We start from the raw sequence: 17,421 nt of genomic DNA, 5'->3' as shown, positions 1-17,421 counted from the left end.
ATCCAGAGAGACCCTGATTTGTTGATGGCCGCAGGATCTTCACCTTACCTTAATGGGGCAGGACTGAAGATTCATGTTTGTAGAACGGCCTGGCATTGTGTCTTCCTCTGTTAACTCTCACTCCAACTTCCAGACTAGCTCACTGGTACCACTGAAAGCCAAAATGAGATTTAATCCTGGAAAACCATTGCATTTGTTGCTTTTGAAGGGTAAATATTGCTAAAGGCTATTTGATTTGGAGTGAGGTAGGGTGATGTTAGTCTTACCAGTTGCAGACTGGGCCCATGACAGAGGCTAGAGCCCTTAGCAGGAGCAGGCTTTCACATGTATGATGCAGCCTGGCAGGCGAACAGTCATCTCAGAATAACAGCTTTGTCAAAACTGTGTGCAAGAAGCTCATCTTACTATGCAAATACTGCCATTAGAAGAACATCTCCAAATGTTCCCAAATGCACTGGATGTCTTTTCTCCTTTGCTGTGTGAAGACTGCTTCCATGAGGCTGCTGATCTGGCTTTGTTTCTGTAAAGAGCATTTCAAATGAGCTTAACCAAATGTTGAATAAACATTTCTGTATCAGTGCTAGAACTCCAGTGTTTGTCCCCTGAGAAGGGTGACATAGCCTGGCAGTCTGGCCCTTTTGTGTCCTTGGTTTAAGTGCTGAGGGTGTGGGTAAGCTTTCAAGGAATAAACTGAGCCATGCAGGGGGTTCGTATCTTGTGACCTGGTTTTCTCCTCCCGTCCCCTGCCACTCCCTGAAACAGTGAGCACCTGCAATTTTGTGGGGAGTTCTATTAATGTGAATGTGTCTGGCCTTAGGAAAATCAGGTTTCTGAAATGTAAATCCATTTTTATTCTTAAGTCAGCCTCACACAGAACAATTCTGAATTTTTGTATGTTCTAGCAGTTTAGATGGCAAAATGTTTGCAATCTAAGAAATGTTTCTGCTTTAGAGGCATCTTCCCACACCATCAGTGCATTAAGCTTAGAAAGATGCAATGCTATCCTGGAGTGCACTAGCCCTCAAAAACTTTTTTCCCCTTGATTGTTTTGCATTCAAGTGGTGTCTGTTCTTCAAGTTTGGAAATACCAGAAGAGGCTTAATAGTGATAAGCAGTTCTGAAAACACAAGTGTTGCTGGCACAGACTCCTTTCTTGGCTGGCCTAGCAATTTGAGGAGAGTGGGCAACAGAAGCGATAAAGGATCCTGCACAGGAGTGTCCACCCACTGAGGCCAAATCCAGAAGTTCTTTCATAGCCAGTTCCCCTTTGATATGAGTCTGGATGCAGCAGACGGACACTTGCACACAGGAGTGAAAACTTCCCTCTGAGGATTTTTATGCTTGTTTGACTGAAAATGTTCACTCACATCAACATAGAAGTCCTGAGGGCGAACGTTTTATTTCAAAGTGTGATATGCAACTATTTTCATGCTCAACTGTCTAAATGTGAGTGCTGTGGGAGTACAGCCTACAAGAGGGACGTTTAAGGTTAGCAGAGATACTCAGATTGCGTAAGAGCAGCAAGTAGCACACCATAGCACAGGCTGTGGTGCCAGTTCGTCCAGGCCCCTGTGTGCCTACAGACTCCTCTGCAGGTAGCCCTGGTTGCTCCACACCATGACCATGCATCCGAAGGAGCCTAGGGTAAGTCAGATGTGTGCATAACGGCACAGGGCAGGCAGATCTCACAAGGCAGAGCCCTTTCCACACAATCCTATCCCAGAGTCACAAGGGTGAATGAAAAGGTTTGTAACTGCTCACTTCATGGCCAACATTGGGATAAATCCAATTAAAAAAATCTGACAGAAGAGCATCCTTGAGGATTCAGGAAAAGAAAAACAACATGTAGTCTGTCCTGTGAACTGACAAGAGGTAGGCTGAAATGGATAACAGTGTTAGTAAGCCAGTCCAGTGCCTTAGTGAATAATGTTCAAAACGTGAGCTGCGGTTGTGCAAACTGAAGCAAGACAATCTAACCATAGTGATATAACACATCTGTGCTTTCCTGTATTCTGTTGAATTAATCTGAAACCAAGGTTTTGCAATTGAATTAAAAGACCCTGATGACTGGATGGCATCATCACTTCTTCAGCCAGCCTTAAACATGCTGCTAGGAAACTTAAAGCATTTATTTGTCCTTAACGTTCAGTACAAGGAGGGCAAATCTTTGGTCTTTCTCTCCCTGTCAAAGCATCTGAAAACTAGAAGTGATCACTTAGCATTCAGTGTGCCTGTTCCTACCTACCCAAGGCTTCCAGAATTCTATTTCCATGCATTTGATCCAAGTTGTTTCTGAATTAACACTGGTGTAAATACAGAATTTGGGTCAGGAATGTAGTATGTATCTTTAAGGTTGTAAGTCCACTATTAGCTTCTTTTTAAAATAAAAACTAGAGAAAAGATGTCTCATTTCATCAACTAGCAATGTTAAATAGATTTCACACTTTATTAATAGTGTTATCTTGGGCTTTTTTTTCAGATACGTATGACCCCACCAAAGTTGAAAAGGTGTGAGATGAAAGAAGAGAGAATGGAGAGATTTCTGCTCTACTAAGAATGTTTCACTGATTATTTTTTTTTCTGGGTGCTTTTTCTGTGTTTTTTGTTCTTTGATGCTTGGAAATTGCCTCTATTTGTGGTGTTCATGGTGTACTGATAATGCCTTTACCACTGCCACTAGGAATTAGCTATTTGTGTCTGAAACTATTGCGGAGACCACAGAAAATCTGACTTCTACATTGGAACCATCTGGCTTTTTAGTGTTAAGACTTAATACCTACCATTGGCAAGAAGTTTTTATCTGAACTCTATTTCAGTCTTTAGCGGGGACGATGAAATGCATGAAGTGAGGCTTTTGAGCTTTCTCTTTTGTATAAATGTAAACGTGGGAGATTAATGAAATGATTTTTAAAAGAATGTGAATTTATAAGCTAAACTTCTAGGTATCTACAGTCTAAACTTTGTTTAACTTAAGGGATTTTTGGCCATAAGTAGAAAGTGCTGCTGCACTACATGGGGGACAAAATGCAAGAGAATGGTAGCGAAGACTGATTGTGAAGTTATTTCTGACTTCCAGAGCTAGAATTTACTCAGATTAAATAATTACTTGCCACCTAGAGAAAAGCAAAACCCCCAAAGCTTCTAAAAGATGGAAGACTTTTGTAGTACAGTGTACAGAACGTGTAATTATAGTAGCTGGCAACTAGTGTTTCAAACCAATGCAAAGTATACCACTGGCTGTTTTGCACTCAGTATTACCTATTTTTGTTTTGCTGTTTAGAAATTCTTTATATGAAAGAATAGTAGCTGGTTTAAAATAGCCCATTTTAACAAAGTAACTATATTTCTTGTTACAGAATACTATCTATTTTTCTACGATGTAAACAATTGCTAACAAGTGGCAAGTATAAAGAAGTATTGTTATGGTTATTATTATTATTATTATTATTATTATAATATTTTAAGAAGACTTATCCCTCTGAGTGAAGGTGCCCCTAGGAGATTTCACTTGTATATCTTAATGCACACAATGTATTGCCACATACTCAGTAGTGCTACCTTATTTTGTTCTGAAAAGAGTCATCTATGTATGTATGTATGTACTACAGGGTTAATGTCTGTTTTTCTCCACTCAACCCTCAGATCATTCTTCTTGGAGCCACTTTCTGAAGCACAGCTGAGAACTGTCTGGGCTGGTGTTGTTGCCATTACATTCCAGTGATGGTGATTAACAAAAAGTGGGTTGGGGTCTTTGTCCCGGTGTCTCTTCGTGGCTTAGATAAAATTCCTAGTTTCTTTCTTTTAATCTGTTCCCTTTTACAGATTATGGGTTTGGATTAGGCCAGTGTATAAAAATAAACAAAACTGGGTTTAATTCTTCCCTGAAGTCAACTGATGTTCCTGGGGAGGAGTTCAGGTGTCTTCTTGACAGCATTTAAATACCTGACTTTAAGTATATTTTATCTGCACACACAAATGCATGAGTTAAAGAATTTATAATAAAGCCTATACATTCTGCTCTTTGATACCGAATTAACCTGCATAGTATCTGTGTCTTTAAAGCCTTTATGTCCACTCCTGTGTGTTTTTTTGTAAGTACCTATGTACTAATATTCTTCTGATGACTTGTTCATGTACTTCACTTCTCTATTCTACTGGCCTTTTCTGGTTTTTAGCATAATTTTATTTTTTAAATTCTTCCAATTTCTTGAAATATTTTTTTCCTAAGTCTGTAATTTGGAAAGAACGACAGGGAAAAACACTCATCCTGTGTTTTGGCAGCAAGAATTTCTTGTCTGTAACACATGATTCTGTTACATATGGACTATTTAAAGCTTGTTTGAAAAGAAAATGTGGTGTATAATTCATTTTATTAACTCTTGTGCATGCTGTGTAGCTATACATGTTGAAAAACTGTTTCCACCAGTCTTGCTATATCCACCTTTCTTCATCACCATCTAGGGCATCTGGGGGCTAGCAAATAGCTACAAAACAAACCCTCCCCAATTCTACCCATAAAAAACTAGTTCTGAAATAGAACTACTTCAGCTCTTATCATCCCACTTACTAGTAAAGTTGAAATGCCTAACAATAACTTGAAAGTTTTAATTTATCCTTGATTTCTAAAGAACTATAAATTGTCTATTGAACCACCACCTTCAGTTCGTGCCTCTGTGGAGTAAGTTTCCCATGCAATCCATTTTCTTCTGATGGGGAGGAGGTTAATTGATTATGCAACATGTCTGTTTCATCAGTCATGTCAAGTAATTACTTTTCCAATGCACATAAACAGCCAAGATAGAAAGAAAGAAAGGAAAGAAAGAAAGAAAGAAAGAAAGAAAAGAAAAAGCAGCAATATTGTGGGGAAGGTTTTATTGGCCAAGAATGAGAAATTAAAACCTAGAAAGTTAGTAAGCTTTGTTTTGCAGTAGTGTGTGACTGACCAGTGGATGAAAGACTGAAGTTAGTACTGCTTTAAAAATGGTGTATTCCTCTAACAACACTGGTTGTTCTGTTTGATACTATGATACAGACAACTAAGAAGTACACGGAGTACAGCTTTGTGAACGATCGTGCTTCAGTGTTTCTACAGTACCTGCGCCATAATTAAAATGTCAGCTACGGAATGGGCTGGATGGTACCATAGTCGAACACCCTTCCAGATACCTTTTGGCAGTTGTGAACAGCAATTAACAGTAAGCTCTTTTTACACCAGATGTAGTTAAAAAAACAGTAGATGGTGACTTTCAGTGCCTGTCTCAATGGGTGCATAAAAATGTCATGGCAACAGCTGTCACTGGTAATGGCAACGGCAGGAGCCCAGGGCTGAGCGGATGCCGAGGAGGAAGATGTGGCGGTGTGAGGAGGAGGATGTGGCAGTGTTTCCAGTGCCTCCTGCAACGCGGTCGTGTGACTGCAGAGCCGCAGTGAAGAACTGTGCATTTACCTTCGTTCTCAGGAGGAAGAGCAAAGCTAGAACCTCACAAATCACATTGTTACAAGCTGCTGTGTATCCAGCTTGTGCTGTTGTTGCACCGCTGCTGCTGGGGATAATGGGGTTGGATGGCAAGTTATCAAAGGGCTTCCTTAGGAAGATACTGGTTTCATGGGCGTTCCCAGAAATTCGTGCAAAAACCCCGTGCCTGGCTTATACATTTCTAAAATGTTTAATGGGAGACCCCTCGGGCGACGGATAGCTAAATAGGGCCTGCCACCTCCTTCTATTTACCCAGCTGAAACCCAGAATGGACGGTCAGCCCACGGGGCAGGGGCAGTGGCAGCAGCTGGCGGCAGCGCTGAGGTTTCTTCCTTCCTGGAAGATTTCCAGGAAGCTTCCTGGAAGATAAACGACGAACACAAAGTTTCAGGCTCTTCTGTCCGAGGAAGAAGAGTCACTCAGAGCCTGGGGGCTCCCGACCGGTCCGAGCGCAGCCCCGGCGGGGGCGGTGGGGCGGGCCAGCCCCGGGGGTGCGGCCGTTCCAAGGCGAAGCGCTCCCTCGTGCGGCTCCCTCGGCGGCAGCCGCAGGTCTGTTCCCGTCAGGAATCGCTGCTGTCGACCCCGCTCCAGCCTCGTCGCTGGAGGCACTTTGAACTGGGCAGAAGCGCGGTCTGGGCAGCTCCTCAGCGCGAGTTTCAAACGCCACTGCCGTCGCAGCTGAACAGGGTGGGAGGGGGAAGGCAACGGCGGGAAATCCCGGCGAACGACTCAAGACCGGTAACGGAAACGCCTGGCCATATGCCTGGCTTAAGCATCCCCTGTCAGCTACTGGCTCAAGAAGCCTTCCCCAGGCATAAGAAGGGCTGCTGCATTTCATACCGCAGGTTCTACAGCAGGTCGGTCTTCACTGCGACTGTATCAGGTATCGAAGCCATTGAGCTTCCTCGACTCGCTTTGTGATGTTGGGAGCAAATAGTCCATACACTGAAACACCCGATAGCTCTCGAAAAACATGAAGGACAGCACATGCTTAAAGTGCTAAGGTGACAGAATTAATCTGTCACCTTTAGAAAATTACCAGTCCCATCAAGCTTATTTACATATAAATATTGGCATTTAGTAAAATATTTCTGTTTGTTTAATATCATAAATCAATATTAATATCTAGGGTCAACATTCTGTTGCCTTTGCCACATGGACACCCAGCTGATTGTAGTTTTATAACACTCGGCCTTCTCTTTGGGTTAAAAAGCTGATATTTCCTTCACTGCCCCTTTTCAAACTAGTGAAGTGATTGGCAGAAAAGCAGAAGTGAAATATTCTTGCATTTTAAACGACAGAAGTTCTTGCAGTTGCAAAGTGGGCACTTTTGTCCACGTTCAAGATCTGATAGAAACAAGCGAATGTGAGAAGTGAATCTTTACTTGGCAGGAACCCTCAGCACAAAGAAGAGAGACAAAACCATGTTAAAAGGAATGGAAAGGATTGACAGCTTGTCAGCCTTTTGAATGTTTTCTGTAAAGCTGTCATTTTGGAGGACATTGGTATTCTCTTGGTTGAGGATCAAACAATCCCCTAATTTCCCTCTGCTGGCAATAAGCCACAATGCTGCCATCCTAATTTAGTGGAGTGAGATATAATTACAAGTGAAGACTACAAAGTTTAAACTCCTATTCTTCTGCATAATCCAAATAAAATATCAAGCTGAAGATTTCATGAGATGATGACTATATCATTGAATGTATTAGAAAAGTTGAGAAATTCTGATTTAATTCTTATTCAAACTTGCGCGAAAATGCTCACTGCACCTCCCCCTGGGACTAAACAAAAGCTGTTTACCATCAACTCTATTTTTAAAGAAAAAAATGTTTCAAACAAAGAAAAAGGGAAATCCTGATATCAATAGCAAAACCCAAAACCGCAATGCTACCTCCCACCCATGCTGAAAAATATGCTTGCAATATGGCTTGCAGAGCTGCACAGCAGGGAGAGGGTGAAGGGAACTTAGTTCAGAATTGACCGACACATGGCTGAGATTAGAAATAAAAATGAAATTTCCCAGCCAAGAGAAACTGCAATAACACACAGATTATAAAATGAAGGAGGAACTTTCCACCCTCAACAGCAGCAATCTCAGCCTTCTTTCAAGCTCTGGACCAGCAGAGAAAATAATCAGAACCATTCCAAAAGCCATTCCTAACCTGGAAGGAAAACAAGGAGATATATGTGTTAGACAGTAGTATATCAGTATCCTTGTGTCTTTGTCCTTATACAATGCAGATAATTCTCCACGCTGACTTTCATGATACTGTGGCTTATCTCCAAAACTAATACTATGTCACTGCCATGGTTTCCTGCTCTAACTAGCCCAAGGGCTGATTTAGAGGGATAAAAAGAGATAAAATAGGGGTAAGCAATTACAATACTATTTATATATCAGAAGATTAATGTGTTTTAAGAATTTCCTTTGTATTTTTTTCTGCACAATGCAAATACTGTGTTTCTGGGCTTATGTGTAAACTGGAGGGGTGCTGTTATTCAGGAGAAAACATTCTCCAAATAAAGATTTTGCATGGATACACTCCTCTGTGATGCTGATGTTGTTATCATGGGGCAAAATGGAGCATGTGCTCTGATCTTTGCATTGCCTTCAAGAAAGATAAATGTATCAGTGAAGTGCTAAAAGGCTGCAGTATTCTCCAGGAGACTGCTACTTCAAAACCTGATGTATTGACTAGCCTGTTACAACATCAGGTAAAGAAATTGTGTTTACTTGAAAGAATTACTTTCCACATGCGCACTTTCTCAGAGCAGCACAGACTATAGGTCACTCCTTTCCAAGTTGTGTTCTGTTTGTTTGCTACCTTTAGGGTATGTTCTGCCTTTGTGTGAGAGTGGATTCCTCCCCTACTGCCTGGCAACCAGCCATCTGTGCTGGGCAAACCTACAGCGCCAGAGCATTTTCCACTCCATGTGAGTATTTTCCACTCCCTTTGCACAAGTTGATATGGCACTGGGATAGTTTACTTTGGCTACATTGCACTAAAGAATGGCATGCTCTGTATCTGTGCTGATAGGACTTCAAGAGAGCTAAGTTATCAAGTTAATATTAAAAAATATATTTTTATTTTTTTCAGACAAAAGTGTAGGCTAGGGACCAAATTGTCCTGTTACCCTGAGACCCAATGCTTCAAAGTAAGGGATTGGCCATGTGTGGGAGAACCTACACAAACAGCCCAGTAGAAAAGGTGAAGGCATGAAAGCACAGACCTTTCTGAGCTTGTTCCCACCCACCCGCACTCATCTTCTCTGCAAAGAGGCGGGCAGCTGTACCAAGGCTGATGTTGGCCCACACCAGCAGGGAGACATCTCTCACTTTTGCTCTTGGATGTTACCTGGCCATCACTCCCACAATGTGCATCAGGCAGGCAGAAGTCCTGCTGTCTGCCACCAGACAGGAACAGAGGCTGGTTAACATAGTGTATGCTCCCTTCAGGCCAATCTGTAGGTTCTCAGGCCAACCCTGGCCTGCAAAGCAAATCAGTAGGAAAACGTAGTGGCAACTAAGGGTGAGCGGATGCTGCTGCACCTTCGCTTAAAAGGTTTCTCACTAAGTCAACCAAAAACCCTCCAGCTTCAGGGCTCCCTTTTACCCCCTCTCCAGCACTAGCTGGAGAGCCAGCAGCTCACTCACTCTTTGCTACACCAGCCCCCACAAATGCCTGACCCTTGGCTAACTGAATAAGACCCTTAGCTCTTATCTTACTCTACCCACACCTCATCATCTTTATCTTTCCCACTGACATCTATCTTACAGCCCTGGAGCATGTCCGATCTTTTCTGGGTAACAACGGTATGCATGCTCAGGTTCAATTAAAGCTATCTCTGTCTGTCCTGCTCTGAATCTTCCCTTTCTTTGGGAGAAGAAAAACAGCACCCTGGGAATCCCTTTGCACCATTTATCCAGTGAGGTGCTAACACCAGCCTGCAGTAGTGTCATACCTCAGGGTATGATGCAGAAAGGAAGGAAGCCAAATCCCTCCATTTACCCCTTAAAATAAGAACACTTCTTGTAACAATAATTGAGATAACAGCAAATGTTTGCAAAAAACAACAGGAAAAAAAACCCCTTAAATTTATTTGAGGTGCTATACTGCTGCTCTGCAGCACTGTACTTCAAAAGCTAGCTGTAGCTGTAGCTTGCTTTGCCATTGATTTAACAGCCAGGCCTTGGGATGGGCTGGCTGAACAGATATTGTCCTAACTGGGAGCTTCAGCTTCTCCTCTTGCCCTTTCCCCACTTCATTTAGCCTGCAGAGTATTTAGGCTCTCCTTCCATCTACTGCCCCAGGTACAGCCTTTGGCCCTGGCTTCACTGTAGTAGCAACAACAGACAGTAATCTGAAACCCGCTGAGCAAACAGCATGGTGACCTAGCCAGCTTGCGTCATGTGAAGTGGCAGGGTTATGACATTTTGTGGGCAGGAAGGCTTGTCATTTGTCCCAGTTTCTCATTATTATTGTAGCATAATGTTTAGAGTATAAAGGAAGTCCTCTGCTCTCCCAGTGGTGGGTCACACTATAAATACCCCAGATGGCACAGGACAAGGAGGGCTGTAAAACTCAGGATGTGGGTCACAGGATGGCTGTCTGCTTGCTGTCTGAGAGTACACGATAATAAACTCTCACAAAGAACTCTGATAACGCCACATGAAAGGAGTATAAACACCGTGGAGGAGATCTCTGGCTGTTGTAAAATGTCACTGCTCTCTTCACTTCATGATATGCTGCTTTTCTCATTTCCTTCCCTTCTCAGCCTCCTCTTGAGTGCCTGAGGCTGAAGAGTATCCACAAAACTTTTTTTTCCTTCTGCATGACTTTTCAGCTCTTACTCCGTCTCAGTGCAGACACACCTCCATGTTTCTGCAAGACTCTCCTTACCCTAAGCAGCTCTCATACAATTTGGTCACTTCAGTCAAAGGTCCCCTGAAGGATATCAGCACCATGACAAAAATACAGGGCCCTTTCTCCTGTCCCCAAGAATCACAGCAACTGCAGGGAGGTGAGTCAGGACAGTCAAACAGAGGCCAAGCAGCTCCTGGGCCAGTTTTTAAACAGAAACATTCCTTATGTAAAATTCATCCTTTATTCCCCTGAAGAAGTGAAAACCAAAATTCATTAATGTTGTCAGCTCTTGTAATAAGGGGATGTTCATGGAGAACATTGTGCCTTTTATCACTGTGTACTTTGCATTTTTATTATCAAATGATTATTGCCTATGGTGCTGGTGTTTTAATAACCTCTGGATAAAGATTTTGATAACAGATTTAGAAAGAGGATTTGAGGGGCGTGGGAAAAATGAAACAATTGTGGATACATTTTAAACCTTCTGAAATAGTTTGTTAAAACCCCCTTTCCCCCAAAAAAATGTAATTTTTCTTTTTTCTATCTGATCACCTCCGTATTCCCCTCATGCCCAATTTTCATACAACAACCACCAAATTTTGGTGTGCACACAGTTCTACAGAACGGAGCATCTATTCCACCTGAAGTTATAATTCAGTGGTTGCTAAATGTTGCTGACTGCATTTGTATCTGTACAGTTTTGTTGACTGCTTAGAAATTATACTGCTTTAGCTATGTGAGCGAAGCAGTAGAGTTTTGTAATATAGGTCCACATTTCACCCAGACAGGGTTGAGAGGTATAACTCATGCCTCCTAAGGCAAAGGAGATTTATTTCTCTTTTATTCTCCTTCCCCCTGAGATAGGAACTGCCCTCTACTGCTGAATCAGCAGGATATGCCCTGTGACACAGACTAGCTGGCTGAAGAGCTGTTAATGGGTCCGAAAACCATATCCTACGCCAGCCTCCCTCCATGCAGCCTGCGCGGGAGAGGCAGGGAGCCGAGCAAGCAGCATGGGAGAGGGAAGCGGAGACCCCTGGTACACACAGCTGTTATCTGTGATAAGCTGCATCCTGTGCCATGCTCCACCTCATTGCGGCAGGGAAGGCGTTTGAACTCCAAGACCCTTTCTCAGTTCAATCCCTATCTGACAAACACACAGCAGGCAGCTGGAAGAAAAAAAAGCAAAGTTCAACCCATCCCCAATGACTCAGTTTCTAAGGCTTCTGACCAATTTCCTAAAACTCTGCCTTAAGGATTTTTTTAGGCAGTGTCGGTACATTTGAACCATATAAATAGCTGAAGGAGTTCATAGTAGCCATGGAGCAGTGAAGCAAAGAGATCAAGCTGAGAATGGAAACAAAAAACTCAATTACGTGCAGACAGAGCAGTAAAAAAGTGAAGCTCCTTTCAGGAGAGTCACTTGTTTTAAATGGCTGCAGCTGACCTCTGATCTCCGGTCAGAGCACAAACCTTACTGAAGTGTGGCTGTTGGCTTGCGTGCCCCCTTTACAGATGGTTCATAACCACTACTCCTGCTCCGACGGTTGGGTTTGACTGTGCTTTTCAATGGAAACCCCTGGGAAGGCAGCAGTGAACCTCCTTCCCCAACATCCCCCTCAAGGACTCTTCACCCTTGAGGGGGAAGACGTTAGCAGAGACAAAAACCACAGCTGTGAAGTGCGTCTCCCTTCACTTTGGGTCATCTTTGTCATGCACTTGTTCCCCATGTTGGTGTCCACCCTGGTTTTGCACAGCAGGGCATGACAACCGTTCATGGGCCCCAGCGGCCTGCCAGGGAGTCGGCCCTTTACCCTCCTGTTCAGCCAGTTTGCAGTGGCCCTTCAGCAGGCCCAGCTCTCACACAGAGCAGCCGAGCGAAGATGAGGAGGCAATGCGCCCCTTCCTCACAAATCCCCTCAGAGGCACAGCTGCTGGGCCACGGCCCCAGCACCACTGCAACCCTGCAGAGCTGGCAGCCCTCGTGGCTCCACACAGGGCTGCCCCGCTGCCCTGATCCCTCTTGAGACATGTCCTGACCCCAAGCCAAGATCTGTGAGGAAACACCAGGGCTTCCCACATGCGGAGCCACAGCGCTGCTGCTGCTGGGGAGGGTGCCATTTTGTGCCAGCGCTGTGTCCAGGGGTCTGCAGGTCTCTCATGTGGGGGAAGGCTGCCCTCAGGCTTTCCACCACGCTTGGTTGGTTGTTTTCCACAATAGAAAGTCCACCAGTGAAACACTACTTGGTTTTATTGGTGTTCTTAATCTAAGAGGAAACGTGATGAGAAAAGGCCACGATTTGTCAAGTCTTTGAAGCTGCTGCGCCACCTGTGGCACCCCGCCCTACACAGCCTCCACAGATCCCCCAGGATCACCAGGCTTTGTCAGGGGGGGAAATGAGGGGAAATTCAGGCCTTCCCCACAGCCTTGCAAAAAACCGCGCTGCAGCCCCAGAGGGCAGCGCCGCTGCCCCCCCGTCCCCGCTGCCGCCGGCCGCGCTCCCCACGCAGGCGGCGCACGGCGAGCCCGCCGCTCTGCCCCCGCCGGCTCTGGGCCGCCCCGCGGGGCCCGGGCCCGCCGGCGGCGGCAGCTTTTGCAACAGCGCCACCTGCGGGGCGCGCCGCCGCCGGGCCGGGAGCTGAGGCGCGGCCGGCCTGGGCCGCGCTGCCGGCGCCGAACCGCGGGCCGGGGCTCACGGGCAGCGCCAAGCGGAGGGCCCCGGCCCCCGAGGTGCCAGTAGGCGCGAAGCGAGGGCCTGGGGGCACGCAGGGACGCAGTGGTCGGGGCGCTGGGGATCAGCCGCCCCTAGGCACGGCGGCGAGCTGAGGCAGAGGGGGCAGGAAGACGGGTAGTCCTGAGCGTCCCTGGTGCCAGATGGAGGAGAGACCCAGGCCCTGCGGCAGGGCAGGGTGGGCCTTGAAACGCAGCTGCCAGCCCCGTCGTGACCAGCGTGGCCAGGCGGCTGATCCCCCACAGGCCGGGCTGACAGGGACGCCATTCCCCAGCCTGACCCACTGGTGCTGCCCTGGCCTTGGGGGTGCTGAGCAGCGTGGGGGACAGGGAGCAGTGCAGAGGAGAGGGGGCTGTGTGCTGGCCGGGCGCCTGTTACCAAAGATTAAAGGAGCTTGTGAGAGAGCTGAAATGCAAACAGGCTGTGATAGGGCAACAGGGCTTAGTGGGAGCATTCAGAGATATGTTGGCGTTGGGTTGGAGATGGATAGGATGGGTGGGAGCTGGTGGGCTCCGAGTGCTGTTAAACTGGAGGAAGAAGCCAGTGGCAGGTGAGGGAGGGGAGGCCAGGCAGGTTGCTTGTGGTGCCTTGCTGCTCTAGCTGGTGCTGTGACACAACGTTAGAAGCATCATTTGGCAGACCAGGAAAGACATAAAAATTTCAGAAAAACTCCCACAGGAGCTCACACTTCATTGGATTTACCTATGAGGCATGTATCAATATATGTCTCTCCTCAAATTGCTTTCGCTGTGACTTTCTTTAGGACAGGCCTACCTGGGAGCATGTACCTGACCTCAGCAGCTCCCTTCAGGTCTGTAGAGGCACCCATTACAGCACCCAGCCCGGTGTTCTCTTCTAGGTGGCCACCAGTGATCCACCAGTTTGCCCTTCTAGTATCCCTGAGACACATGGGTTCTGCTTTAGCAACTTCCCCGAAGGATGACTATGAAAGGATTTCCCAGGACTAGGAAGTGATCAACAAAACGTATATGAAATTACTCAACAGTGTCACCACATTCACTGGCTACTGACCTTTTAAAACATCAGTTTCTACTTCACCGACATCTGCTGTTGGTCCTAAACACAACACCTCTAGTTCCGCTTTGGCTAAAACAACATCATCAATATTTGACTCTTCAGTAAACCCTTTCAGAGCATCCTGCTTTCCTCCTGTAGCCATCCTATCTCCCTGCCCTTAGTGTCATGCCTGGTTTGTTCTCATTTACACCTCACACCCTGGCCAAAACCCTCTGGTTTTGATGCCTTCCTCTTTCTAAATGGGGATGCCATTAGCTAGTAAGCAGTTTACTCCAACTAATGGTCTATAGACACAATTTCACTTACTCTTACCAAATACCAAAATTTTTATACAAAATGGGATCATTTTAGAAGGAGATTGAGATGCAACCCAGAATCTCAAAAAAAAGAATAAAAGCCAATGCATGGCAGCCAGACTCTCTGTTCTGCCTGGTACATGTCCAGATTACAAGGTTGGGTTTACATACTCCAGGCTTCTAGCAAAGGAGAATCTTTTATTTTTATTGAATATTTCAAAAGACCTGGGGTTTATTCCAGTGATGGTTCTCATGGAGTCAAAAGAAGTAAGAAGCTGTTTTCAAAATTGGATTAACCACAGTTTCTTCCCACTTGCCAAACCCTAGCAGCCAGAGATTCATACCTCTTTTCACGCCAGCCATCCTATACCCCAGTCCCAAATATGTAACCCATAATCCCATTTGCCTTTGATACCACAACTGAATTGTCTGATCCCAGTCCTGTGGTTTCAGACCCAGCACAGGCAAATTTGACATTTCATACTTGTATGGAAAACAGCTTGAAGGCAGCGAGTAAAATGAAAGTCTATGAAGGTTGGCTTTATTTTTCATTGTAGATTGTGTTGAGATGGCTAAAGAATAGCTGGGAAGGGATTAGGCATGTTAGCTTGATGTTGGAGGAGGAAGGCTGTGTCTTGGCATTTCTTTCATGAGGAGCTGGGACCCAGGATGACTGGGAACACTCAAAGAACTGAACAATTAATTGTCTGGCTGTTCTGTAACCTCACCCATCCCTTACACATTTTTCTCAAAGTTTGAGAGACATGTTGCCAAATTAACCCCATTTTCCCTGAAATCCATTTCAATCCCAAATTTACTTTAGATTGCCTCCAACATTTGAACTCAGTGTACATCTGTTGTGGTCAAGGGGACATTTATATTTAAACAGATCAGGAAATGAGCTGGAAGAAAGAAAGAGGAATATTTCCAGAGTGCACAGCATGAAGGCAATTTTTCACGCTTGATTTTGTTGTAAACAGGTTTGGTGAACTTGGTGATGGTCTTTGAGTGCTTCCCATCTTATAGAGAGGTAAAGCATTTTGAGATCTCAAGGTAGGAAAAGGTTGTACTAGCACTGCATCTTTATGAGTGGGTTTTCCATTCTTTCTCATCTGCTTTTCATAAAATATTTTGGGTTTGGTTTTTTTCCCAGCTCTCTACACATCCCTTTCCTGTCTTAGCTGGGAGGTGGTCAGATGCCTTGGGCCACCCCCTTCTCTGCGGTGACACAATAGGCAGGCAGTGCCATCACATTACCTGTGCTGTGTCAGCCTCAGCTCGTTACACAGTCCTTGGAATTGCCAGCCCTTTGCAAGTCATGCAACACAGCATAACATTTTTTACCTATACTGATCCCTTTGGTGTTGCAGAGTATAGGAGGGAGATGATGGCCAAGCACTTCAGATCTGCCTGGGTGGAAAGAAACACATGGCAACCGCACTCCTTTTGTCTCCCCTTCTCCCCTCACCTTCTAATACTGCTTATAATAAGGCAGGGTGTTCATATAAAGGACAGTGAAGAGGGAGAAAATCCACAGTCATGACAGCAGGACAAAAAAAAAAAAAAAAGAGAGAAATAAACAGAAAAGATTTCAAGTCCTGTAAGTAGAAACTCCTCTTGTTTCAAATGAGTAATAGATCAGCCTCTCCTCTTCAGCTCTCCAGAAGCACTTACCTGACTTGTTTCTGATCTAATGTCAGAGCACAGGCTGCCCTAAGGGAAACGCCTGTCAGCCACCACCTCTGAACAAACACGTCTCAAACTAAGTCTTATTTCACAAGAAAAGACAAACACAGCATCCAGCCTGACAGATACCTGCATTTGATAGCTGCAAAAAGCCAAGCAGCTTCCTTCAAGCACTTGAAGCCAGGAGGGGGTGAACATCTCTCCAAGGCCAGCTACCACAAAAGCCCCACTTCCTCAAGCACATCCTCCTGCTCCCGCTGCAGCAAAGGCTGGGTTTAGTCCGGCAGCTGAGAATCTCGCCCTCTGGCCCATCCCCAGCACCTGCAGGCTGCTTCCTCCATGAGCCAGGCCAGCTGCTTTCCCCGGTCTCTAAAGGGCACAGATTTCTCTTACACTCTTTTCCTGCACAGATTTATTTACATAAAATGAATGTTCTTTAAACTCGGGTTCTTCTTTTTATAAGATCAAAATCCTAGTGCCCTTCACTGCAGCTGTGTCTGTCTTTTAATGTGTAAGCCAGTATTATTTTAAAGGTCTACACAAACTGGCTTCAGGGAGATCTTTCCTGCAGTGCAAAAGGCTTTAGGGAAAACACGTATCAGCGAAAACTAAATCCGAAAAAATAGATATAAGCATAAAACAAAGAACCTGAAACAGAATTTGGGGTAATAACTATTCAACCATATCTGCCTAACATTAGGTATCTAAATCAGAACCTATTTTGAGTCACTGTTTTAGTTCCCACAGTTTAGCCCTGTTTTAGAAAAATAGGCAGAGAGGCAATGTGTGTGAACAGATCGTCAGTGTCCAGCTCATGCTTTTCCTTTTTCTTCCAAACAGAGCTTTCTGCAAGTGAACAGTGACATCTTTGAAGAAGCCATCCATAAGAAGAAACAAGCTCATTTTGTATGAACAGTTGTTGTCACCTTGATTTGTTAAGTGACCAATTGTAGTCCATGAATTAGCTTGTTAGTGTAGAAAAGAAATCTAGTGATTCAATCTGAAGAGACTGGCTACTCACCTTAACCAAGGGACACTATCACTTTCTGGCTGTGGATTTAGTTCAGAACAACTCTTGGTGTCAGTCTAATCTCAGCAAATGTCTACGGGAAAATGTAGAGGATTCTCTGCAGTCCTTCTAGGTCTTTATAAAACACCAGTCCTTAGCTTATTAGCTTTGAACCTTGTGTGAAGAAACTCTTAATTGATCTTAATATCAAATGTTGTTTTGGAGACATCTAGCAGCTCTGCTATTATTTGGGTTGAACAGTTTTCCCTGTTATAAGACACCAGCCTTCCTTGTTTGTGATTTCCCCAAACTTGTGAAA

General features: G+C 44.9%; 1 protein-coding gene across 1 annotated transcript in view; it reads left to right on the top strand.

Annotated features, from left to right (window-relative positions):
- JCAD (junctional cadherin 5 associated) overlaps window positions 1–8,018 on the top strand; it is a 66,534-nt gene extending 58,516 nt beyond the window's left edge. Inside the window, exon 5 of the mRNA XM_055708842.1 lies at window positions 2,480–8,018. Coding sequence (XP_055564817.1) covers window positions 2,480–2,514 — 35 coding nt within the window. The 3' untranslated portion in view covers window positions 2,515–8,018. The remainder of the gene's footprint in view (window positions 1–2,479) is intronic.
- Window positions 8,019–17,421: the final 9,403 nt, after the last annotated feature.

The sequence above is a fragment of the Falco cherrug genome, chromosome 4 (assembly GCF_023634085.1).
Source record: "Falco cherrug isolate bFalChe1 chromosome 4, bFalChe1.pri, whole genome shotgun sequence".
Taxonomy (NCBI): Eukaryota; Metazoa; Chordata; class Aves; order Falconiformes; family Falconidae; genus Falco; species Falco cherrug.
This window is presented reverse-complemented; position numbering and strand designations above follow the sequence as displayed.